The 23,973-nt window shown below is 56.7% G+C and overlaps 1 protein-coding gene across 2 annotated transcripts in view; it reads left to right on the top strand.

Annotated features, from left to right (window-relative positions):
- The window catches only part of ATF6 (activating transcription factor 6), an 85,825-nt gene extending 62,052 nt beyond the window's left edge, over positions 1-23,773 (top strand). For both annotated transcript variants that reach the window (XM_053914428.2, XM_053914430.2), the window contains exons 16-17: positions 8,239-8,323; positions 23,317-23,773. In XM_053914428.2, the coding sequence (XP_053770403.1) occupies positions 8,239-8,323; positions 23,317-23,525 (294 nt within the window). In that variant the 3' untranslated portion in view covers positions 23,526-23,773. The remainder of the gene's footprint in view (positions 1-8,238; positions 8,324-23,316) is intronic.
- Positions 23,774-23,973: the final 200 nt, after the last annotated feature.

Raw genomic sequence — 23,973 nt, 5'->3', positions numbered from 1 at the left:
TATCTTCGGAGCGTAAAAGGTTTCCTCAGATCTTTAAGAATTAATTTTATTATCCAAAAAAAACTGTATTCATGCTAAGTTGTGCCTATTTCAATAACTGCTTTACTTTTATAATTATAAATAGTTCTTTTAAATGCAGCTCTCTGCAAAGAATGTTTATTTTTATCAAGAGATTTACTCAGTTCTACTGTCATCATCCAACAAATTATGTGAGTGGCCGTGGTGTTCAAGGCATATAAATTCTGTGACTTTTTTCTTCCTTTTTCGCTGTTGACTGATACTGTTGCTGGTGGGGATTGGTTACGTTGACTGGTACTGTTCCTGGTGGGGATTGGTTACGTTGACTGGTACTGTTCCTGGTGGGGATTGGTTACGTTGACTGGTACTGTTCCTGGTGGGGATCGGTTACGTTGACTGGTACTGTGCTGGTGGGGATTGGTTACGTTGACTGGTACTGTGCTGGTGGGGATCGGTTACGTTGACTGGTACTGTGCTGGTGGGGATCGGTTACGTTGACTGGTACTGTTCCTGGTGGGGATCGGTTACGTTGACTGGTACGGTGCTGGTGGGGATTGGTTACGCTGACTGGTACTGTTGCTGGCGGGGATCAGTTAGAAGGTTAGAGACTCATCGTACACTGTGTGCTGGTCCAAACGCTGAAGCCCCATCTAGCGAACGCTGCATTGAAAGTGGCATGACTGTGGAGGGATCAGACCCCTCGTGCAGCCTGCACCTCCTGACGCTGGGAGCTCTGGAACGGGCGGGTTCAGCGTGCACCGGCCCCTGGGGCACCTGCGGGAACAGCACAAGATTATTACTCAGCTGTAGCAGTTCTATGCTTAGGCATTTTCTTACCTCTTCCTCTCTCAGTCCGTTGCAATCGTGTATTTTTGCCAAATAAAACAGACCCCATACGAACCAGAGGCTATCAGGAGGCAGCAGGCGCGTGTGTTGGGGCCAGCGCCCCCCTCCCGTGTGCACCACTCCGGTGCTTCCCGAGGCTGCAGGGCCTTTTCACACGCGGCACTGCGCAGCCACTGGTCCTCAGGGCGACCGACACTAGTCGTCTGGGCTGTGTGGCCACTGGTGGGGCAGTGCCACATTTCCCCAGTCAGAGTGGAGCATGAAAACTGTGCGCGCCGTGGGTGGGAGAAAGGAGAGCCGGGTCTCCCTCCTCTCCTGCAGATCCCGGGAGACCTCAGCCTAGGGGAAGCTGTTAGAGCTCCAGAATGGCCTTGTGTAGGAGGTGACACCGGTCAGCAGTTTTCCAGGGAAACAAAAAAAAGTCACCAGGGGGTCCTCTCTTTTCCGCTGGGCGGGCTCTGTCTGAGAAATTTTATCTGATTTTGTTCCTTAGTTCATTGATTCACTCAGTGTGTTCGTTGGACATTCACTGTCACCAGGCATTGAGCTACCACGTATATGTAAAAACGAACAAGTGGAAACCCTTGTCCTCGGGAATTTATTACAGTGGAGAAAAGTGACTTGTAGGTCAAAGACTGCAGCGCTGTGATGGGAACTGCAAGGCGGCATGCGGGGCATCCAAGATGACCCACCACGCGGCTGCTGGTTCGGATGCGTTCACTGTCCGGCGGTTTGTGGACTCACTCAGTCCACAGACACTGTCTCTGTCTGTGACTTCATCTGTGGAGGAAGGAGAGGGTGTGTCAGGAGGTGTTCTGGAGTTGGTTGTGGGATCTGGTGGAGAGTGGGAGGCGGGCCCGTGGGAGCAGGACACAGGCTGCTGGGTGCGGGGCCGGTTCTGGGAAACACAGGCCAGCGGGACCCCCGCAGACGGAGCTGGGACCAGGCGCCTGGAGTTCAGCCCGCCCTGTGGAAGATGGGGGAGGAGCAGACGTGCACTTCGGGGGGAGAATGCTGCCTCTCGGCACCAGCGTTGGAAGAGTCCTTTTCTTTAAAGGAGGAGCTTCTCCAGCACTGACTCATGTTAAGGACACACAGACGACAGACTGGATACGGCTGTCTGGTTTTACAACCACGAAAGTAAACGACAGTGTAAGTTAAATGTAGAGAGTATCACACTGATGAAATTCAGGTCAGCATCATGGAGTCCCATGGCATCATGTGCTTGTGAAAGCCGCAGTTGACGGGGACGGTGGCGCTGACCGTCATGGGGCAGGTCCTCTCTGGACCATGATGAAAAGCTTTGTTCCGAGTAACGGCTGCTTGGGGGGAGGAGAAGAGGGCTGACGTCCCCAGTAGGCTTCGCCCTCTCACCCTGTTCCAGGAGTGGCACTGCCACCCGACCCACCCGGAACGGCATCGCCGCCTGGGATTGCCCAGGAGTTACCCGCGAGCCGGGGCTACTGCCGAAAAGGCTCCGCTCAGAAGCGCCCCCGGCCAGCAGGGTGGCCGTGCCCTTGTGCTTGCTTCACCTGCGCCCTGGGACGCCGCCCGAGGTACCGGGTGGCTGTGTCACTGCGGATTTCGTGCCCAGTGCCAGCCCTCTTTCAGTGCCGTTTTATTTGATTTTTCTTTCGGGGAGCAAATGGGGACAAACCATCTGCTACAAGGCCATGAGGTGGGCCCAGGGGGAAGGGCGACCGTTTTAAAAGCAGCTTTACAGGTAACTGTTGCCAAGGGCTTTTTGTTTTGTCTTGTTTAATGGTATTGGTGACATTGAATGGTCAGGGGCTCCTCCAGAAAACCTCGTGTTTAAAAGAAGGTTACATGAAGTTTCTCCTAAAGGAAATTGCTGCTTTTACGTCATCACTTTTGGGGGGTTTTTGCAAGGGAAGGAGTTCGGGGGCGTGTGGAGGTCACTGTAGGCCTCCAGTCGAGCAGAGTGAAGTGAGCCTCGGCTGCGGCTCTGGGGCGGCCCGGATGTTGGGGGCTCCCCCTCCTCAGTCGGACTGTGATCGCACGCGGTGTTCTTCAGCTCTGCCAGGTAAGGAAGACGAGCATGTGAACAGCAGTGGGCCGCTAATGCTCTGAAGAAGTGGATGTGAAACCCCCTCAGAACGGAGAGGAATCCGCCCAGACGGCTTCCTTGTGTGGCCTTTGCCATGGTGGCACCTCCCCACTTAGACTTTCTCCTGTGTGCCCGTCTGTGTCCCTGCTGAGCCCTCTGCTCTTCACGTCGCACCTTCTTTCCCGCAACCCACAGCACCCCGGCCCCTCCGAGTCGCCCTCTCGTGCCGTGCGGCCAGGAGACTGTGTCTGTGTGACAGCGAGAACAGGGCCTTCCTGCGCGTTTGAAAAAGAAGCGTTTCTGAGCTTGGGCTGCGCCTCTCCCTGGGGGCTGCTCAGGGTCCCTCCAGATGCGTTTAGTGACCCTGAGCGGCTTTGCTTTTTCGCCTGCCTTCTCTGTCTCACCTGAGGCAGTGAGAAGATGATGAAGGTGAATTCATTGAGGACCTGGAATTCTGGCTTTTGTGTTTTATGGAGAAGGGACCTCGTGCTTACTACTAGCACGGATATGAGTATTTGTGTTTTCTAGCCGACAGAGATTAGGGAGATTTGCAAACTGGTTTAGTGGAAACGTTATTTTCAAAGTAAACTCCTGAAAAATGAAACCACAAGAAACACAAGTTTAGAATTTTGCTGAACTCCTGCAAAGCCTGAGGCTTTCAAATCTGACCTTAAAAAACAGCAACAAAAGTTATTGCCTAATAGGAAGACGTCTGTTTGCATTTGACATCCCCCACCCCCAGGAGTGCTCCCTGTTTCCCTCGCCCTGCCTCCCCCAGGTGCACTCATACCAGGCAGCAGCTGCGTGGGCGCACAGGCGTGTGCCAGCAGTGCCAGGCAGGGCCCTACCCGCTTGGATCCCCAGCACGGCTCTCTAAGGTGTGAAGTGTCTGTTCTGTACACGGTGGAGCCTCATCTGCTGTTGGCTCCTTTTGCTCTAAGCTGCCAAATCCTGGGCCAGGCTGCAGCAGATGGCTTCTCATGCGCAGGCGTGCCTCCGACCGAGAAAACAGGCGCGTCCTTCGTAGTTGAAGGCCTTTGGCATCTGCATTTGCCTCTCTGTTCTGACACTGCACCCAGCTCAAGTGGAGCTGCAGTACTTTCCTGGAGACCCTATTTCTGCAAAGGTTAAGCCCTTTGTGGTTTTCCCCTTTCTTGCAAATGGTTGCAAAATTTTATAATAATAAACATATCTTATGAGCTGTTATAAAAACATAATACCCAATATAAATCATTTCCCTTTAGTACTTAAATCCCTCTTTTCCTTTTAAAAAGATAGCTGACTAGAGAGCGTGTATTTTGATTTTTGCTATTAAGAAATGATTTTAAAGACTCATTTTGAAATTAAATATAGTTTAAATTCTTTTTGTAATTCATGAGAGCTACCGACTCAAATTTGATTGGAAACTCAGTTGGTAGATCTGGCTTAAGAACTGAATGAAATACCTTTCTTTCTTTTTTGAACCTTTTTTAAAAAATATATTTATTGATTATGCTATTACAGTTGTCCCGTTTTCCCCCCTTCACTCCACTCCCTCCTGCCCACCCTCTCCCTCCCACATTGCCCCCCTGTAGTTCATGTCCATGGGTCATACTTATAAGTTCTTTGGCTTCTGCATTTCCTACACTGTTCTTACCCTCCCCCTGTCTATTTTCTACCTATCATCTATGCTACTTATTCTCTGTACCTTTCCCCCCTCTCTCCCCCTCTCACTCCCCTTGAAATACCTTTCTTAAGTAAAAGAGGCTTAATTTCAAAGTTCTTAAGCTGTGGAGCTTCAAGTTTTTAAAAATTACTGAATTGTTTATAAATGTTTGGTCTCTTGAGGCAGCATTTTTTAAAATAGTCTGTGGAGTTTTCATGTTTATACACAGTTCTTACCATACGATCTCAACCATTAATAGATAATTGTGATAAGGTTTCAATATGTCTTTATTTCGGAAGGACTATCTCATTGCTCAAAAATTTGTAAAATAAACAGGGAGAAACCCCCCCATAACCCACTAGTTGGATGAAGTTACTGAGGTGTTCCTGTGGGTGTCACTGATTTAAGAAGACGCGTGATGCTTTCGCGTCATCGCAGCGCAGGCCACACACGCTTCCCTACAGGATGAACACCTGCGTTGCGACCCAGTCTTACCCGTGGCATCGTTTCACTTGACGAGGGCCTTCAGGTTCAGATAGCGACGGAGAAACCCCTTCCTCTGACTTCGAGGACTCCTGAGGCTCCCTGACGCTCCTGCGAGGCTGTGGTCGGAGGCGGGGCTTTGAGAAAAGTGTGGAAAGAGACTGAGGCCTCTGGGTATTTAGGGCAGGGCTTCACTCTGCCGTGAACTTGGGGCTCCCTGGTGGGACTCTCCTCGTGTCTGTGATCGTTTTATTATTCCGTGCTTCCCCTGCCCCCTCCAAAGAAGAGCATTTAATTGCCTCTCCAAAGAAAACAATTCCCGCTTCCATGCTTTGTGGCGAGTAGGAGGGAACCCTACTTCCTGTCAACATTCAAACATTTCTGAAAGATGCTATTGTGCGCTGACTTCGAGGCGTTTTTTAAAAAATTACTGATCTTTTGAAAACACAAAGGACTCAGTCAGTCACAGGAACAGGTGCCACGGGCCAACCCTGCCTGACACACCAGTGCCTGCCCACAGGGTGCGGCCGAGGCTGTCCCGGGCAGCCGGGGCTCTGCGCCCGTGTCGGGGGTCACCCCCACCCCCACCCCACCAGCGGCAGGTGCTCCGAGTGTGGCACCTGCACGTTTGTGCGAGTTGCTTCTTTGCTGTTTCGCTGTGATCCGTCCTCAGGTTCCTCGAGGTCACTCCCAGGCTTGGATGCGGGAAGCTTTGCGATCCCAGGAGCTCGAACATCCAATCCTGCAGCGCAGGTGGCGGGCTCAGTGACCTCTCTGTCAGAGCAGGGTCGGCGGCGAGCAGGAGCGAACCCACCACCAGAACCAGGTCCCTTTCACGGTTCGGCCACGCCTGTTGGCATTTATCAGTCTCCCTTTACAGAGTTTTACATCGGCATCACTTCAAATAACAGTGCTTTCAAAGCGGTGAGCATTTTGGAGTTGTTGAGTAAATCCAGTTTCCATTTAGACTTTTGGGGTGGAGACGTACTCTTGCCCCCTTAATCTTGCAGATGAAGAAATTTAGACCCCAAGGTGTCGCAGCGTCATCCCTGCCACGCGTGAGGAGGCGGGATCTGAAGCGGAGCCTCTCCTGTCCCCCATCTGGCCGCCCCACCCCCTGCCCCTCCTCACCATCAGCTGTTGAGGCGATGTTAAAAGAGATATTCCAGAAATACCCACACTGGCGGAATGCCACAAATCAGCATGTCCCTACGCAGTTATTTCATGCGGTGAGATTCAAGAGACGTTGAAATGTTTCTAAACCAGAACAGGCTGTAATATTTTCAATTTTACAAACTTAGAGAAATCTGAGACTAATCTCTTAAGTTTGTGTGAAATGTAACTGAATTTTGGTCATCAAAGGGACCCCGATTGCATGGAACTGAGGGGTTTTGGCACAGCCAGACCCTCCCTGAGGAGGGGCTCCTGCTCACGTTCATCTGTGAGCCTTCTTTTTCGTAAATACTTGTGGGGTTTGGTTTTGTGTTTTGCAGAAGTAACCCCTTTGTTTGAAATGTAGTGAAGAGAAAGCAGGAGGTACTGTGATGAGGAAATCCTGTTTGACGACGAGGTTGAGCGTGGCCCCCAGACCTCGGCTGGGAACTGAGCCTGCGGCCTGAGCCTGCCCTCCTTAGCCCACGGCCGGCGGCATCTGACTGTCTATTTTTGCAGTAGCCTTAGTGGGGGGCTTGCAAGTTTGTCAGTTTGTTTTCTCATTCAATTATGTCTTAATTATAGGGTTTGTAAGTTTCGAGGCATGAAGATCAGCAAATGCTGTTTTCTCTTGACTGCCATGTTGTCTCACTCTCAGAAATCTGCGATCTTGGTGTCTAACAATGCATTTAAAAACACTGCCCCCTGCGGGCTGGAACCTCAGAGCCAGGCTCATTCATCTTCACCCCTTAAAAAAAACGTGTTCTCTGGGAAGTGTCGCCCTGAATGAGGCAAAGCACGCAGTTACAGGAGGTGTCTGCTCTCCAGTTCTGTTCACGTACGCTCGTCTCTGTGTTCACATTCTAGATTTTTCCTTAGCTTTGCTGACAACTGCATTTCATAATCACGTGGGTTTTGAGCTAGGCTGCGCTGAATTCCTGTCACTCTCTGCCGAGTCAGGCCTCCGTGTTGGTGAGTCCCGTGTAGCGAGCGTGTAGAGTGGTGACGAGACAGCCAGACAGAGGAACGAGCAGCTGGAGGGTCAACGCCTGTCTCTGCGGTGTCAGGTCGGCCTGGCCCCCCGCCCCCCATGGAAACGTCTTTGTCACGTGCCTTTGTCTTTTTCTTCTTGTTGTGACAATACCTGCTGTTGACAGGAAGAAGGAGTTCTTGGAGATAGTAGTTAATACCCGATCGTAAGTCCTACTCAGCCTTGGTATACCTGTGGAGGGACAGACCCTTCTAGAACACTCACTCCAGCCATTGTGAAGCCACATGCCTCTGGGCCTGCTCTCACTTTCCGTGTTTGCGTGGCAGGAACCGGAACCCTCGGAGGCCCTGGCTCACCCCGGGAGCATTGGGGGCTGGCAGCGTTACTCACGGTTGTGCTCGACACACATTTCTGCTTTTTAAGAGTGAGCCGTGTGCACTTTCTTTAGTCACTCGGACCTGTAGCTTACGGAAGTGTGTCACCTGTGGCTGCTTCACAGGGACACGGAGGCCGAGTGACATAGCCAGGCCCAGCCCTGCTTCCATCTCGCCGCGTGTGGTGATGATCTGGAATCACGAGTTTCTTGGGGGGGAAATGTCTGTCTTCCTAAAAAAGAACTTTGAAAATGACTGTTGGGCAGATAACTTGAGTGCTCTGACTGTGTCTAGACTGGCCCCTCATTTCTGGGGACTGGAGACAGACCCAGATCAGAAGCTGTTTCGTAGCAGAACCGCAATTAAAATCTTTTAATCTGACCACATGACCAGCACTCTCCCTGGTGTCCTGCAGTGAGCCCCTCACCAGAACCCGGCATGTCCCAGCGTTCTGTCCGGGAATGACAGACGCTTGATACCTGTTTGCTGCGTAATGAGTGAAGCAGCTGTGAGACGGCCTGAGGTTCGTCTTCGCTAGGTCAAGGTCAACTGGAAACTCATTATTTGCGATCCCCCTGAATGTTGGCGTCTTGGACACCCGGACTCTGGCCTGGTGCAGAACTGGGCCCCTGTTTAACAGATTGTCCATTGTCGCCCTTAGGACCACCTGCTGCTGCCAGCGACCACCCATAACAAGACCGCCAGGCCAAAGATGTCGATCGTGCTGCCCGCCATAAACGTCAGCGGTGAGTGGCAGTTCCGGCTCACAGGCAGCGTGAGAGCGCTCGGTGTGAGCCGGGACGCTCTGGGTTGACTGCGAGACATTCACAGTGTTCGGTTGGTCACGTATATGTCTGTGCGTTACCTTTGAACCGTTTTCCACTGTTCCCACAGGATATTATTTTTAAATTTTATACTATTTCTAAATATTAAAAGATTTAGATTACTTTTTAAATTAGCATATATTTGAAAGAAAAATCAATTCTCTTTTTTTGTCACAGTGGAAAAGTTAGCATCCTGACTGTGCAGACTTGGCGCCTGGGACCTTTTGGGTCCCGATGCCGCATGAGAGCCCAGAGAGGGGAGTTGGGGTTGGGATTGAGAACTCAGAGCAGTTTCCGGCATTAGGCAAATGGTGGTATCATTTCCAGGCCAAACCTCAGAAGCCTTTTGTATTTGGTCCATCTCGTGCTGCGGAACTTGGCATTGACAGCGTCGTGTTGCGGTTTGCACGTCAGTGCTGGCCGTTCACTAGAATGGAGTCAGACTGCGGCGCTTCCAGAGCGTCCAGAGGTGGCCCTGGCCGGGGGGCTCGGTTGGTTGGAGCGTCGTCCTGGGCACCAAACGGTTGTGGGTTCGATTCCTGGTCAGGGTGCTTATAGGAGGCAACTGATGGATGCTTCTGTCTGTCTCTCTCCCTTCCTCTCTCTCTAGAATCAATAAACTTATCCTCGGGTAAGCGTTTAGAAAGAAAAAATAAAAGACAGTCCAAAGATGTTAAGGCAAAGTGTACTTGCTTAACATCTTCGAGAAGGAAAAAATAAGACAAACAGAAATCTCTACTCCAGAAGGCAAGCCCCGTGGGAACATACAAAGCACTAAAGAAATGCAGCAAAGGAGAGATTGCTTCAAGCTGTGTTCCCATGGAAAAGGGAACCGGCTTCCGCCCAGTGCCGGCGTGCTTTGGGAACGAGGGGAGGTCAGGGCCAACTCACCGCTGCTCCTATGTGTCACACCGGGCTCTAATGAAAACGGGGGTGGGAGGCTGGCTGCCACCTCAGGCCCCTATGTCAGGGCAGCGGGACCCTCGGGAATTCTGTGTCTGGTGTCAAAGGCTCCTGGGGTCTGAGGAGGACGAGCGGGAAAGCCCTTGAAGGAGCCCACAGCTGGCCCCGTCCACGTGCAGTTGTGGTCAGCAGTAACCCATCAGCTACAGTGACAGAACCCACGCTGGCAGGCTGGGCGGAGTCCAGTGAAACCTAGTCCTGGGAACGCACCTGGGACAGTTTCTGGGCGCCTGGGGTCACAGAGGACTGCAGCAGCTTGGCGGAGGTGCGTGGGGGGCGCTTTGCAGCCACGAGCACAGTTTTTTGTTAAAGCGTAAAAGAACGCCAACATGTTCTTAGTCTTCCAAAGGCACTTAGGACGATGTGGAAAACCAAAACCGTGAGGTCGAAGAGCGCACCACCTTCCTGCAGTGAAGGCGCGGCCTGACCCCGGGTGCGCAGGTAGCGCTGCAAACCACAGGCTCAGGGAGTACCCTGTGCTCAGAGTGCCGGCCCCTGGGCTTCTCCACCTGAGCAAGTCCTCGTCCTTGGCTCCGAAATGCTCCTGTCTTCAGCTGTGGCTGGTCAGGGCTCGTGCGGCCTTGTTGCCGTGACAGTGGCCCCTGTGCAGGAGGGTGCTGGGCAAGAGCCGTGAGCTCGCCCGTGTCCGGGAAGCCAGAAGCAGAGCAGTGCCGCTGGCTCTGTACGTCTTGGCCGGGGCGCTGAGTTTTGGAAACAAGCATTCCATGGATTTGAAAAATACAATCATTGGAGAATCATTTCTTTTTTAATGTGGTTTGGATTTCTTTGTAAATAGTTTTGTTTTTTTCTCTTTAGGGCGTAGTAACCTATTAGGAAAGTTCAGGTTCCAAGTCAGGAATCACGGGCTGCGTGCACACTGCGGGCCATCCTCAGGTCCCGTCCTGTGCCCTCGCCCGCTCGAGAGAAGGCTGCTCCCACCTGAGGCTCCCTGAGCCCAAGGCATGGGGGGAGGGGACAGCGTCCCTGCCCTCCTGCAGCCTTCATGACATCTCCCCCGCCCTCCGCCACCTCCCTCCTTGAATCCTTCAGGTGTGCAGCTGACCCCTGTTCCTTCCTGGTTGCTGTGTTCTGCCTCGTGCTGACCCCACAGGTCTCTGCCAGCCCTGTGCTGCCAGCACCCACTCCTGACCTCATGACCTTTGTCCTCTGGCCTGGCCACTTTTTCTGCGTCCCTTGTGCCTGCTGTGGACAGATGTGCCCCCGTACCTAGCTAGATCCCATGTCCCTCTTCAGCCCCTCCCCTCCCCTGCTGGCTAATTCTATCCTGGGTCCCACTTGTCTGTGAAAATCCCACCCTCGCCGAACCCAGTTGTCCTCTGTCTTCAGCTGGCAGTAGCCTCGCCAGGCCAGCAGAGCTATTAACCCCAAGGAGCTGTCCCCACTGCCTGCAGACCATCCTTCTCTCCTCAAACCCCCAGGCCATGCTGAGCAACCACCTCCCCCACCCTGGCCGACGAGGGTCCTGGCCCTCAGCCAGGCTGGGCTGGGCGTCGCTGGCTTGGGACCCTCGTCTGCCAGGGAGATGGCAGTGACACCGCCCTCCCTCCCAGAGCTGCCGGGAGACTAGAGTCGGGGAAGGTGCTTCAGGTGGTGTGGCCACACTCAAAGTAGAGGCTGGGGGCCACTCATTCCCTGCCATCACTGTCAGCATCGTCACTGTCCTCTGAGGCTACTCCGTCCTTGTGGACCTGCATCCCAGTTCCTCTCAGGTCAGAGTCTCTGCTCTCACCTGTGAGCCCTTCCTGTCCGCCAGGGGCAGCTCCTTCCTATTGGCTGGTCCCATCAGCTCTATCCTGGGGGACACTGGGAGTCCGTGTCCCCTGCCTGCTGTGTGCCCCAGTGGAACCTGCAGGGATGACTTGTCCGTCCTGCCCTCTCCTCCCCGATTCTTACCCCTCCCTGCGCCAAAAGTCCCTTGCAGGAGGGCCACCGTGCCAGGCTCTTGCTGAAGCCGAAGGCCACGCCTCTGTTCCCTTCCCCGGCCTCTCGATGGGTTGCACGGCTGACAATTCCCTCTTTTCTCCGTCCTCCAGTTTTTAGTTTTAAAAGTTTCAAGTCGACGGGACGTTTGAAAGATGAATACAAGTATCTGGAGACCCTTTCCCTAGATTTCACCCATTGTCAACATTTTCCCACATTTTCTTCATCTCTGTCTGTTCTTTTATTTCATGTGTTTTTTGAGCCACGTAGAGGAGGTTGCGGACATTCGGACACTTGACCCCCAGATGTGTGAGGAAGGGCCCCCGCGGGAGCGCTGTCCTGGGGCGTGCGCACAGCCGCGTGTCCGCGCTGTGAGAGTCTCATTGCCGATGCCGAGTGGTGGTTATGCCGTGTGCGTCCCGGTTTTCACTTCTGCCCCGATATTCTCTAAGTCTCTCTGCGTCTGAGGGAGTCTTCACACCGAAGACTATTGAATATTGAAGTAAAATAAAATGCTAGCTACACTTTAACAAAGCTTTAAAAAAAATGACTGCAGACAGTTGGCAGAGCCGTGGACGATGAGCTAAAAGTGCTATTTTTAAAACAGGATTCTGGAAGTTTTTGCACTAAAGTCAGCATTTCCCACTTTTAAATTATTTCCACTTATGTTGTGGTAAAACTGCTCATTTCCTTTCAGTCTTAATAAATAATCCAGCAAAATAGGCAGAGAGGAGAGTTTTTTAACGGCCGCTCCTTTGTGGGGGTGTCCCGTCAGGGCAGGAATGCAGCAGGTTGCTCAGTAACTTGTCCCGCGCTCTTGAGTTCGGGTTGAGCTGCCGCCCTTCTCCCCCCCACCCCCCCCACCCCCTGTGCACACGGTCGGTGTGGCACTGAGGGATAAAACGAAAACCAGCTGGTTCCACTGTGTCGCTGTTAAGAGCCCAAGTAGGTGAACAGGCAACTTCAAGGCTACACGGTAATGACACTTAGTCTGTGAGTCGTTTCCATGCAAAGGAAACCGAGAAGAACTTACTGGCAATGAAACACCTTAGTTGGAGAGGATGTAGCAAGGGCAGGACACCAACCGACCCAGTGACCGTCGGAGGGCGGGGGTGACAGGCCTGCCTCAGCGATGGTCTCCCCCAGGCACTGTCCCGGAGAAGACCCTCAGGAGCATTCCATGGGAGATGCCTCGTGCTCAGGGAGGCTGGCCGCTCGTGCCTGGCAGTTGTGCCTCTGCTCTTAGAAAGCTGTTTCTCCTCGAGGCCCACAGGCCACCTGTTTTTAAAGTGTGTTTGCAACATTGTGCGTGGGCTGCAGTTCCCGCCGTTCAGTGCTGTGTAATCGAGTCCAGCCAGTGAGTGGAGTCCGAAACTGTGCTTCAGTTTTCAGCGGGAAGCGTGAGCGCCACCTGAGCTCTGGCCCACTGTCACAGGCACGGGTGGAGCTCCACTGGCCATCTGAGCAGAGGGTTTCTTCCTCTCAAAACACACACTGACCTGTTAATTTTACGTAGCAAATGCAGCGATGAGCGTCCTCATTTACTGACATGCTACGTGAGACCTTCAAAAAGCCCTGAGTTTCCGGCTCGAGCCCGTGGGTTGCGCTGGGTGACAACAGTCACCAGGGGAGGCCGAGTGTGGCTCTGGTTGTCGTGAAGATTTGGTAGAAGTAGGTTCTTTTCGGCTCGCAGCCCACTGATGCCGCATTGCCAGCTGGTCCAGACCCAAGGGGGGGTTTAGTTCTAACCCAGAAACAGCATGCTGACGGGCTTCTTGGAAGAGAGGTCACGCAGGTCCTGGGGGGCCGTGAGTCCCGTGCTTGTGGTGTCAGGTTGGAATTAGAAGACGGTGCGAGGTGGAGATCTGGGTGGTGAAGGTCAGCGGGAGCCTGGGGAGACGAGACTTGCCGGGGAGGGGCACGTGGAGCCCGAGGACGAGGAGAGGAGGAGGCGCTCACACAGGCCTGCTGTGGCTGCACGTGACGTGACGTGGCGGGAAGCCCTGCCGTTCGTGGCTTCCCTGGCTGTGGAGACGTCGCAGCAGAAAGCCCGCCCGGCTGCTGGTGCTGACTTGGCGGTTCCAGGGGCCGGTACTGAGGCTGCCGCCTTCTCTGGGCCTCTCCCGATGGCCTCGCAGCGTCTGCTGCAGCTCAAGCCGTCTGATCTGTGCTTTGGACAGAACATGGAGGAAGGTGGGCGTCTCTCAGGAAAGCAGTATTGTCCAGAAATTCCTAGCGGACTTCTGCTTGTGTGCCAGGTGCTCACGCCCAGCTTCCAGGGAGGCTCAGAGACGGGGTGTCGTGTTTGGGCACTTGGTGGTGTGAGAAAGCACGAGTCCCCCTAGGGTGGAAGCGATGGCGCCAGGCGGGCGGAGGAGGAGATGCCGCTTGCCCCATGCCACGCGCACCAAGTGGGGCCACGCGCGGCGTCTGGGCGGGGACCGTGGAGATGGCCTGTGCTAGGGAGGCAAGACCAGGAGTGTATGGTGCAGCTGGGGGCTCAGGTCATTAGTGAGCTCAGGAAGTGGCTTCCACCTGCTGACCACACGCCCACACTGCGGGCAGGAGTGCTGCTGGGGGACGGTCACTGTGGCCGTGGTCTGCAAGCAGAAAGGAGATCGGGGGAAGGCAGCACACGGCAGCTGCAGCGATGAGCTCGGAGACGTGGCGGCCGTGGGGCTGAGGTCACTGTGGGCCTGGAGTGGAGAGAGGGGAAAAGGCCAACGACGTGTCAGAGGGAAAATCTACGGCGCTGGCAGCTGGACGGGGACGCCCGCCACGCCGGGGACAGAGACCGCCGCTCCTCGCCGCCCCTCGCTCTCCAGCTGGCTTTCTCTCCCTCTTGTTCCTTGAAGCCACCTGGTGTCCTTGTCGAACTCCTCCCTGACGGACGTTTGGTTGTCCCCTCAGCGTGGCCGCTTCTGAGCCCTCCTCCACCGAGCGGACCTGGGAGCACATCTGCAACGTGAAGTGGGGGAGCCTGCCGGTGTGGACTTGGACACTTAGTATCGCTGTGTTGAGAAAGATAATTTATGGTTTACTGGCAGTTACATGGGTAATTTTTTCCATGAGTAGTTTGTCTTTTTGTATTTGACTTGCTAACGAGCTGCTTGAGCTGCAGGAACTTTCACAAGACTCACGCCGTTTAGCTGGGTGTGCACTGCGTCTCCCAGGGTCCGTTCCTCCTTGACTCGGAGAGGCTGCCCTCCGGGCCCCTGCCCCGCCCGGCCCCGAGCCCCAGGCAGTGAGGTCCCTTCCACTTCTGCCCTGTGGCAGGAATCTGCTTCTATGCACACAAATGGCTTAGCTTTCAACTAGTAAAAGCTAGAGGTCAGCATTTATCGAAGCCAACGGAGCTGATTTGCGCCCCTGCGAACTTTCCAGAACCCGATTGTCTCTGTTTTCCGTGTCCTGAGCAACTCAGCGCGGACCATCTATGTCCTGGAGAGTCCGGAACCAGCGGCGTGTCCAGGACCGAGCCGCGTCTCAGGATCTCACGAGTCTGTTTTCAGAGACCTGCTTGGCAAGCTCGAGCTCCAGTACTGTGTGCTTTTTGCAGGGACAGCAGCTGGCCCAACAGGCTGTGACCCCGGGGTGTCCCTTAGCCTTCCTCCGTACAGTTTTACCTTAGTTACGGCTGAGGGGCTGAGTTGCTAAGAGAACCGTTACAGAGCTTCCTGAACAGTCCTTTGCAACCAGTTTTCTGTAGCCCAGGTGCTGGTTTCTAACGGTGCCCCCTGTCCAGTTGTGACCAGGTGCGCACAGAGGACTGGGCGCCTGGGCCACGTCATTTCGGAGTGGCAGCCACTGCGCTCAGGTCCCAGCTCCGATGGCTCTTCAACCCGGAGCACATCATTGGTGCAGTGGCCGACACAGGGTGAAGTATTTATGTCCGTGATGAGGTAGACACAGTCACAGCTGGTTTGGAGTTTCCGTGACAAACCGGGAGCTTTTCCACCACTTTATTGAGACATGAAGAACAAACTGGGGCCTCTGAGCCCCAGCTCTCTCCACAGTGACGCTGCCTAATCAAAGTGCTTCAAGTGCAGGCGCCCCATCTAAATCCAGCAGATGGTGGTTTCGGAGTTTGCTTGCTTTTTCCATGCATTCTAACCCTAAGAAGTCTTGTTTTACGTTCCCTAGTCCATAAACGTAGTCATTTCCCTAAACTGGCTTGTCCCAGACCCGCAGACCAAGTCTGCGTTCGAACCCAAACATGTTTAATGGTAAAAATAATTGGGCCGCCCTCTCACTGATGGATTCACTGCTGCACCTCTCTAGCCAGACCGCATGCTCGGGCAGGAAAGCAGGCTTGCACACAGACGCACACTCGGCGCGGAGACCCTCGAGGGGCGGAGGCTGGGGACGTGCAGGGCCCGCCCTGCTCCGGGTGTGGAGATGGCCCCCATCCTCCGTGTCGCAGCAGGTGGCCTATCCTATCCTCTGGGCTGCAAGAGCCCTGTCCTCGGTTGGAGCGGCTCACAGGGCTCAGGCAGACCAAGCTGGCGCTCACCAAGTGATTAAAGGGCGCAGTGAAGGATGCAGGCTGCCAGCTAGGAGCGACCCACTGGGTGCAGGAGCCCCTGCCCCCGGGAGCCGGTGCGTTGCCCTCCTGGGATGTGGATGCCCTGGGGCTCTGTGGAGGCCTTCTCCTGGGGTCCTCCTCCTGTGACCTCGGAGCCCCTCCTCAGCCCCTTTCCCTTCCTGAGGGAATGGGGGTGGGGCTGCGGGTCCCAAGCTTCTGATCATGGCTTGGTCTTTCTGGGACCAGCCCCCTCCAAGAGCCAGATGCTCAGGGGCCCGAGCCTTTGGGACCAAGGCCAGCAGCCTCGGGAACCTTCAGAGAAGGTTAACTGAAGGAGGTGAGAGGGAGGAGGCCACCACCTGAGCAGCAGCGCTGTGAGTTTGGCCTTGGAGTGGCGGAAAGGAGAGCTGTGCTTTCTGAAAGCCTCAGACAGACGCTGTCGGCGGAGGGCTGGAGGGGCCAGGAACCGGCGTCTCTGGGAAGGGTCACGGCCGGGAAGACGGAACCCTCACGCTGATGTGTGGCCTGTGGGCGGGACGTCGTCTCAGGGGGGAAGGTGGGGAGGTGGGGAGGCAGGTGGTCTTTACGTCCCCTGTGGGCTCTCACATGACAGGCTGACAGCGAGTATCTACTTAATTGAGTGAGTTGGAAAGGGAATGAACCATGGGCTCGGTTGTGGGTGACAGTGAACTTCCAGGAGCCCGGAGAACTAACCCCGCCTCCCACGCAGCTGTCCTCTGCCTGCAACAGCGGCATCCCCCACGCGGGGCGGGGGGCTTCGAGTTGTGGCTGGGGAAGTGCTGGTTGAGTGTGTCAGCGTTGCTCTTGGCTCCCGTTTCAGTGGTCTGCTTCTCAGGTAGGTTTTAAGCCATCACATGCCTTGTTTAACATTTGCGGATTAAACTGCATTTATGATAATGAATTCGAATATTGTGTTTCTTTCTTTTTTAAAAAAAATTTTTATTGGTGTTCAAATACAGCTGTCTTCATTTTCCCAGCATTACTTTTCCCCGCCCTACCCACCCCTGCCTCCCACCCTCAAACCTACCCCCGATGGGCTTTGTCCATGGGTCCTTTGTACATGTTCATTTACCACCCTTTCCCACCTCTTCCCCTCTCCCCTCCCTTCCAGTTACTGTCGGTCTGTTCTTAATTTCAACGTCTCTGGTTCCATTTTGCTCGCTTGCTTGTTCTGTTGATTAGGTTCCCCTTACATGTAAGATCATACGGTGTTTGTGTTCCAGTGCCTGGCGCGCTTCCCTCAGCGCAGTGCTCTCCAGGTGCATCCGTGCTGTCGCGAAGGGGAGGAGCTCCTCCTGCCTCTGCTGCGCGGTGTTCCTGCGTGCAGATGCCCGCCGTTTATCGCTCCGCCACTTCCTGTGCTGTCTCTTTCAGAAGCAGCTCTATCTCAGGGTGCAACTCGAGGCTCTTCACGTTTGTATGATGCGGGGCAGTTGGGAAGCGCCGAGTGCCCTGGCCAGCTGGGCTGTGTGGCTCAGTGATTCAGTGCTGGAGACGGGGCGAGTGGTGCACTGGAAGCAAATGAAGTGAGTTGATGGCGCCCTCTGCGTCCCCACCAGTCGTGTCGAAGGTGCCCTGTCACCCCTCCTTGGCAGCTCCCGCCGCTGTCTGTCTTGGTCACACTGTGCTGGGGGCAGGAGGTGGAGTGGCTGGTGGCCTGGGGCGCTGGCCCTGTCTCCTGGGTGGGCCGTCGGCACTTCTTCTGGGCGGACGTCTCAGCTCGTCGCAGAAATCGCAGTGTGCGTCTAAATGATTGGGTGGCAGGTGTTCCTTCTGTGTCGCAGACACCAGTTCCGCATCAGGGGTGTGGTTTGCAGGCAGTGTCACTCTCTGTGGTTTGTTTTTCCACTTTCGTCAGCTGACCTGATTCTTAACTTGGGTGACATTTTGGTTTCAGGAACTTTCTGCTACCTTTTCTAAACGTCTAAAGTTGTGACATAATGAGAAATTCTTTAAAAGTAGGACTAGACTTTATGGCATAACAGGAAATGGCAGTGGGTGGGGACCCCCGTTCTGGGCCACTTTCCTCAGTCCATGTGCGGTGCTGAGCGGGCTGCCCCACCCGTGTGGGCGCTCCCGGAGCTCCTGTCACAGCGAGCACAGCGGGCCTGCGGCCTGGGGGGGGCATGGAGTCAGGGAGACCAGTTGGCGGGGCTGTGGGTCTGACCTGTGCCCAACGTCCACACATCAGTTCGTCTCTGCACCCTGCGGCCACTCTCAGAACTGGTGTTGTCTTGCAGCCTCGTCCCCCAGACTCGGCTCCGATCTCCTGGAAGCCAGCCGTTCGCATCTGCCCCTGCCACTGGGGTTTCTCAGTTTCTGGCTGAGTCTTCTCATCGATAGAACCTTTTGGGTTTTTTGACTCTCCCTCCCAAATTGGCCCTTTCGAGCCAATGGTAACATCAGGCGTTTAGCACTGCTGTAAAGGTGAACTTTCTTCCTACAGGCTGAGTAAATGTGCATCAGCCTTGTTCAGTGTCTTTCGGTTGAGCCACTGTTAAGAAGGTGACTGACCTGCTCCGTTGAACTGTCGGGGCAGCTTAGTGTGTCCTTTACATTTTGCTGGAACAAATGACCCCACAACACAGTGGCTTAAAGTGGCCCTGACCGTCTGACGGCCTCAGCGGGTCGGTGCCAGGTAGAGCCACACTGGGCTGCAGTCATATCTGAAGGCTCCGCACGGAGGACACAGCCAGGCCTGCTCCCTGGACGTCTAGGAGCCGGTGCCACCAGAGCTGGTGGGCTGAGAGCTGCGGTTTCCCTCCCTCCGTCCCAGCCACATGCACAGTGGCATCTGGCTCCCCGGTGAGCAAACCAGCCCGGTGCCTGGGACAGAAGCTGTGGATTTTAGACCATGTTGGTGGCGGTCGTTCTGGTTTTTGTGTTCTCTGCCATATATGTGAGGTCTTCCTCGGACGTACCTCTTCCCCAGCCGGCTGTGCCAAGGCCTTTTGGAGAGCATGGGGCTGTGACGGCAGGCGGCTAGGTCAGCCGGCCCAGAACCCCCAGCTTCCTCACCGGTGGAGTAGGCAGCCTCAGGCTGAGTTTGGTTGATTGTGTCATGAAAGTAAGTATCGAGTGCCACGCTTCCCGCGAACACGTAAACCGCTTCGTTCCTCTGCACGGGAGACCTCTGCGCAGCTGACGGGGCCCTCAGCTCCAGAGGACGAAGTCAGGACAGAGCAGGTTCGAGGCTGGGCTGCCCCATGGCCACCGAGTGAAGGGCCTGCCGGTCCCGTCGCCCTCGCCCTTTCCACCCTGCGGTGGCTCCCACGGACGTCAGAGCGCACTCCAGGCCCTGCTGCCCCTCACCCGCCCCTCGGCCCCCACAGTCGCGACAGCTGTGTGGAGCCTGCCTCCTGGCATCGTGCCTGGCTCCCGGCCCCGCCCCCCCCCGTTGAGGACCACTTGCCTCAGAGTGGGCCCAGCACCTCGAGCTCAGCTCCACCGTCACCTCTGTCAGAGGTCCTGCTTGTCCCCTGCTCCCCAGGCTGGGAGGGGGTGGGGGGGCCCTTCTCTTGGTTCCCGTCACACCACGCACACACGTAAGTGTCTCTGAGGGAGCGCCGTCCTGTTTACATAGCTGCCTCCCTCACCAGGCCGCAGATGCCTTGGTCTGGGGCCAGGCCTTACTCATCTCCGTCTCCGGGCGCCCAGCTCGGTGCCCAGTGCGCGAAGGCTGCTGAGTGCATGTTTGTGGGATTGAATCAGTGGGATCGTGTGCGCAGACCCCCCCCCCCCCCCCGAGAGAACATCTGCCCTGCCCACGCCCCCAGCAGGGCCCCACACGCTGAGTTCTGCTAGTCCCCAGCTGCGGGGTTGTGCCGTGAATTTGGCACCGTCGTCCCCTCACGACAGTCCATACCAGGCTGAGCACGTATGTGGCTCTGGGAAGGTTGCGCCACGCGGTGCCCTCGTTGTACATGTGGCAGAGCCTGTCCTTCGTGGTTGGGGGTGCCATCCGCCCAGCTGCAGGTCCTGGCACCCTGGTGGGTGGCATATGACAGGGTGGGCTGAAGGGGCCCTACTGACAGGTTAGGGCTAGGGGCTGGCCTGTGGGAGGGGTGGGGTGGCAAAGCCTTCTTGCTTTAATGTCTTCCTTTTTGGAAAGCCTTAGAAAGGCAGGTTCTTTTTAGAATGTCTATGGCCGGCCTTTTCTAAGGTGCTAGCCAGCCCAGTTTTCACCGTTGCCCGGGTCCAGGGTATTGACAGTAGCCGTGTGGGGGCCCCGCCCGGGGAGGGGCAGGGCTCTCACGGAGGAGGCACTGTTAGGGTGCCATTGGGGAGAGCCTGCCTCAGGAGGGAGAGGGCACGGCCGTGTCCCCTGCATGCCTCCGGCTCACTGGGCTCGGCCGCCTGCCTTCTCTCTCTCTGCCTCCACACTGGGTCCTGGAGCTCTGGAGACCCCGGGCGATGTTTTCACCACGAGCAGAGGCGTCTACCCTGTTCCCAGCAGCTTCCCCTGGGTGCTGTCACTGGGTCCCTGCTGCAGGTCCAGTCACCGTGTTAACGATGCGAGTGGCGGCGTCTCCTACACATGTGCTCCTGACCCCTCATGCCCCCACGGGATGGTGCCAACACCGTGACCATCCACAAAGTGCTGGGCCACGGCAGGTCTGGCTGGACCCGGGGTTGCTGGCTCCCAGGACTTGTCCGTGTTCTGCTGCTCCCCCCTCGGCCTGACGCCCCCACGCTGCACAGCCTGCCCCTGCATTCCGCCTGTGTCCCCGCCCGCCTGACCCTCCTCCTGAGACTCCGTCCAGCCCCGCTGGCAGGAGCTTTGTTCCCCGTTGGCAGTACCTCCCCACTCCTCTCCAGGCTCGCTCCGCTTGCTTCCCCGCTTCCATCCTGCGCACGCTCCACTCCAGCCGAGAGCAGCAGCTGTGCCCACAGTAGGCACTTCGTGAGGGGGAGGAGGTGGAAGGTCAGAGAGGTGAAGTGTGTTTATCCCCAGCGTTGCGGCTGAGCCACACAGCTTCCTGACGCCTGTCTCAAGCTGCGTCTTGCTGAGCTCAGTGCCCGGGGCGCCCAGGATGCTCCCAGCCCCACCCACAGCCAAGGCCTCGTCCCTGCAGCTGCCCTGCCACGTGGCCTGGCCAGCTAGAGTCCTGAGTCCGAGGTGCCACCCAGGACATGCCATCAGCTTTTTTATTTTCCTTTCCCCCTGGAGTTCTCGCCCTCTCACCCTGGTGCTGCGAGAACGAAGCTCGGTGAGGACGGGGTTTTCCCGCCGGTTCACTGCTGTGCCCTCGTGCCGGCCTGTGGGAGGAGCTCAGCACCGTGGGACGACTGAGTGTGCGCAGCCTTCAGGCATTGCGTGTTACAAGCAGAAGGCGTCTCGGACAAGCACGCCCCCGTGTCGCGTGGGGCCCAGAGTGTCTCCGCCTCAGGTGACATGATTTTCTGAGACGGTGGGTGACCAGTTCTCAGCTGAGTTCAGGACAGCCGCCTCCAGGTTTGAGGGTGCAGAAGCACCTAGAGCCCCGAGGATGGCCCAGCCGAGGAGGCTGGTGGGCGGGGCAGGTGTCCTGTGTCGCAGCTTTAGTTTCCCTCCAGGCGCCGGGGCTCCCAGTTCCCGTTTTCCAGTTCCTCTGGGCATTTGAAGGGCCAGGGAGGCCTGGTTACCAGCTCTGGCCCCGCAGGCCCGTGGCCCTGAGGCCTTCCGCAGGTGGACACGGACGCCGCCGAGCGCTGGTGCATGTTAGTCCAGGGGAGCAGCAAAAACCAGGGCGTGTGACGTGTTCCAGTCCCCGTGTGGCCATCGTCGAGGTGCCTGTGCCCCAGCGTGTGCGCACGCTCCCACGTGCACCTGCGTGCACACACATGCTCACAAGGCTTCAGTGTTCCTAAAGTGGGAGGGGCCGTGGTTCCAAAAGGGAGTGGCAGGCGGCACCTTGCCGCCCAGAACACGTGTAGCTTGTCTGTCTGTCATCCCCTCCTCTTCGGGAGAGAAAACGCTCTGATGGGGAGCGTGAGCTCACGGACGGGCGTTCGGAGCTAATTCCCTAAGGGTGGGAAAGGGCTGGTGGCCGTGGCGAGGGTGCAGAGCTGGACCCTGGCGCTCAGTTCCACGCTAGGGCCACAGAGAGCGGACCGCTGCTGCCAGGGGCGTAGCGCGGGGGGGTTGGCTCCGACTGCAGGAGGAGATGTCTGTGGGACTTGGAACCAGAAGTGCACCCTCAGTGGAGACTGTTAGACCTGGAACGGATGACCAGCCAGTGGGAGTGGAGGGACGGTGTCTGCTCTTGGCCTTAAATAGAATATCCACCCGAGACAAAGGGGGTGGATTGTCAGGGCTGATAGTTTTTAACTCGGGGGGATAGCAGACCCCCTGAGCTGACGGAGCGCCTCTCCATAAACTGCACAGCTGTCCCTGGGAGCCGTGGACCCCCAGGGCCCAAGCTTGAGACCCGTAAGACACTGGGTGAGAGGGGCCCCACCGGCCGCCTGGCCTCACGAGTGACATGCTCCGTGGCCGCATATCCCCAAACATGATAGAGTCAGAAGATCCGATGTCAGACTTCGGTTTTCTTCCGCCTGATTTATGTCGCTTGGCACGCACAGTGTCAGTAAAACAAGACAGTGGAATAGAAAGCCTCCCACTGTCAAACGCAGTGCTGTGTCCTAGAGAAGCCAGATGTTTAACTTTTACAATGTGGTTGGCCCTGTATCGTCTCCCTAAAAGGCAGCACAGGCCAAGCCTGGGCCGCCCTCCCCCCGCCAGCGCTGGCCTCCCAGACAGAAACGCAGGCCGAGGAGCCACGTTGACACGTCCTCCTGCGAGTGTCCAGCTGTTACTGTTTATAGTGCTTGTCAGTTTCAGGCCCAGGGGTCACTGGAACGCGCCCCCCGAACGGCAGAGGAGGAAGTCATGTGACCTCTCCCTCAGACCGGGAGCCCCGGCCACTGCGGGGCGGGAGTGGAGGCAGCACCTGTCTTTCAGCACCTGCGGGGTGCGGCCCCGGAGCAGTTGCATGTGGGTTTCCTGTGTCCTCCTGCAGGCGGCCTGCCTCGCACCTGCAAGTCCCGCAGTGGGAAACTCCCTTTGCCCCTGGAGTCCAGGGCTCGGGTGTGGAATTGGAGTGACCGAGGGGAGGCGGGGGCGGGAGGGGAGGTCTCTGGGAAGGAGGGCCGTCATCAGGCAGGCTCCGTGCTCAACTCTCTGGGCAAACCGAGGTCCCCTTACTGCGCACGTCAGGCGCCGGTCCTTGGGCGGTTGCTCCTCCCACTGCCAGGGGCCCTTCCCTGCGCCCCAGCCTGTGGGAGCACATGGGCGGCACGCAGACACCACGGCATTCCCAGGGCCCCCCGAGCCAGGGAGGTGGTTTGGGGGTAGAACTGAGGTCAGGCCTCTCGGGCACTTGGCCAGCGCAGGGCTCGCGCCCTGCACGCTGGTCCATGTGTCCCTGGGACCTGGGCTGGGGACAGAATCGCACGTCCTGTTGACCCCCCGCTGTCTCTGCAGAGAACGTGATCGACGGGCAGGACCACGAGGTCATGATGCAGATCGACTGCCAGGTGATGGACACCAGGACCCTGCACATCAAGAGCGCGTCGGTCCCGCCCTACCTCCGGGAGCAGCAGCAGAACCACACCAGCAGCCTCTTCGGGGCCCCACCCGCAGCCCCGGAGGCAGCCCGTGTGGTCAGCGCCATCCCCGAGTCGCTGCAGTAGCCCCGGGCCATGCAGGCACCGAGTGGGACCCCCGCAGGCTGGGGGCGGGGCACGAGTGCTTCCTCCAGCCTTCCTGGTGGCGTCTGATCCAGGACCCGCCCCATGATCAAGTTCATGGGCACAGAAAAGGAGCTGCCCCATCTCCACGCCTGCCCCCTCACCGCCTGGGAGGGCCCTGGATTTGGACACGGGGCGTGTAGCCCTTTCCCCTCTGGCGTGGTGTCAAGTAGACCCCTGCATCTTTCTGAGTCGCTCCCCCTCTGTGTGTGTGATTCGTGTTCAGTCACCTCCTGTGAGTCGGCCCCACTACCCGCTCTGCCCCGCACACGTCAGCACGCGCTCCTCGTGAGTCCGTGCAGACCCGCCCTGCACACTGCGTGCCCTGGAAACCAGGTTCCAGAGCCTGGATGGCCCAGCGCACCCCCAGAGTCAGCACAGCGTGGTGGCA

This window comes from Desmodus rotundus, chromosome 12, assembly GCF_022682495.2.
Source record: "Desmodus rotundus isolate HL8 chromosome 12, HLdesRot8A.1, whole genome shotgun sequence".
Classification (NCBI taxonomy): Eukaryota; Metazoa; Chordata; class Mammalia; order Chiroptera; family Phyllostomidae; genus Desmodus; species Desmodus rotundus.
This window is presented reverse-complemented; position numbering and strand designations above follow the sequence as displayed.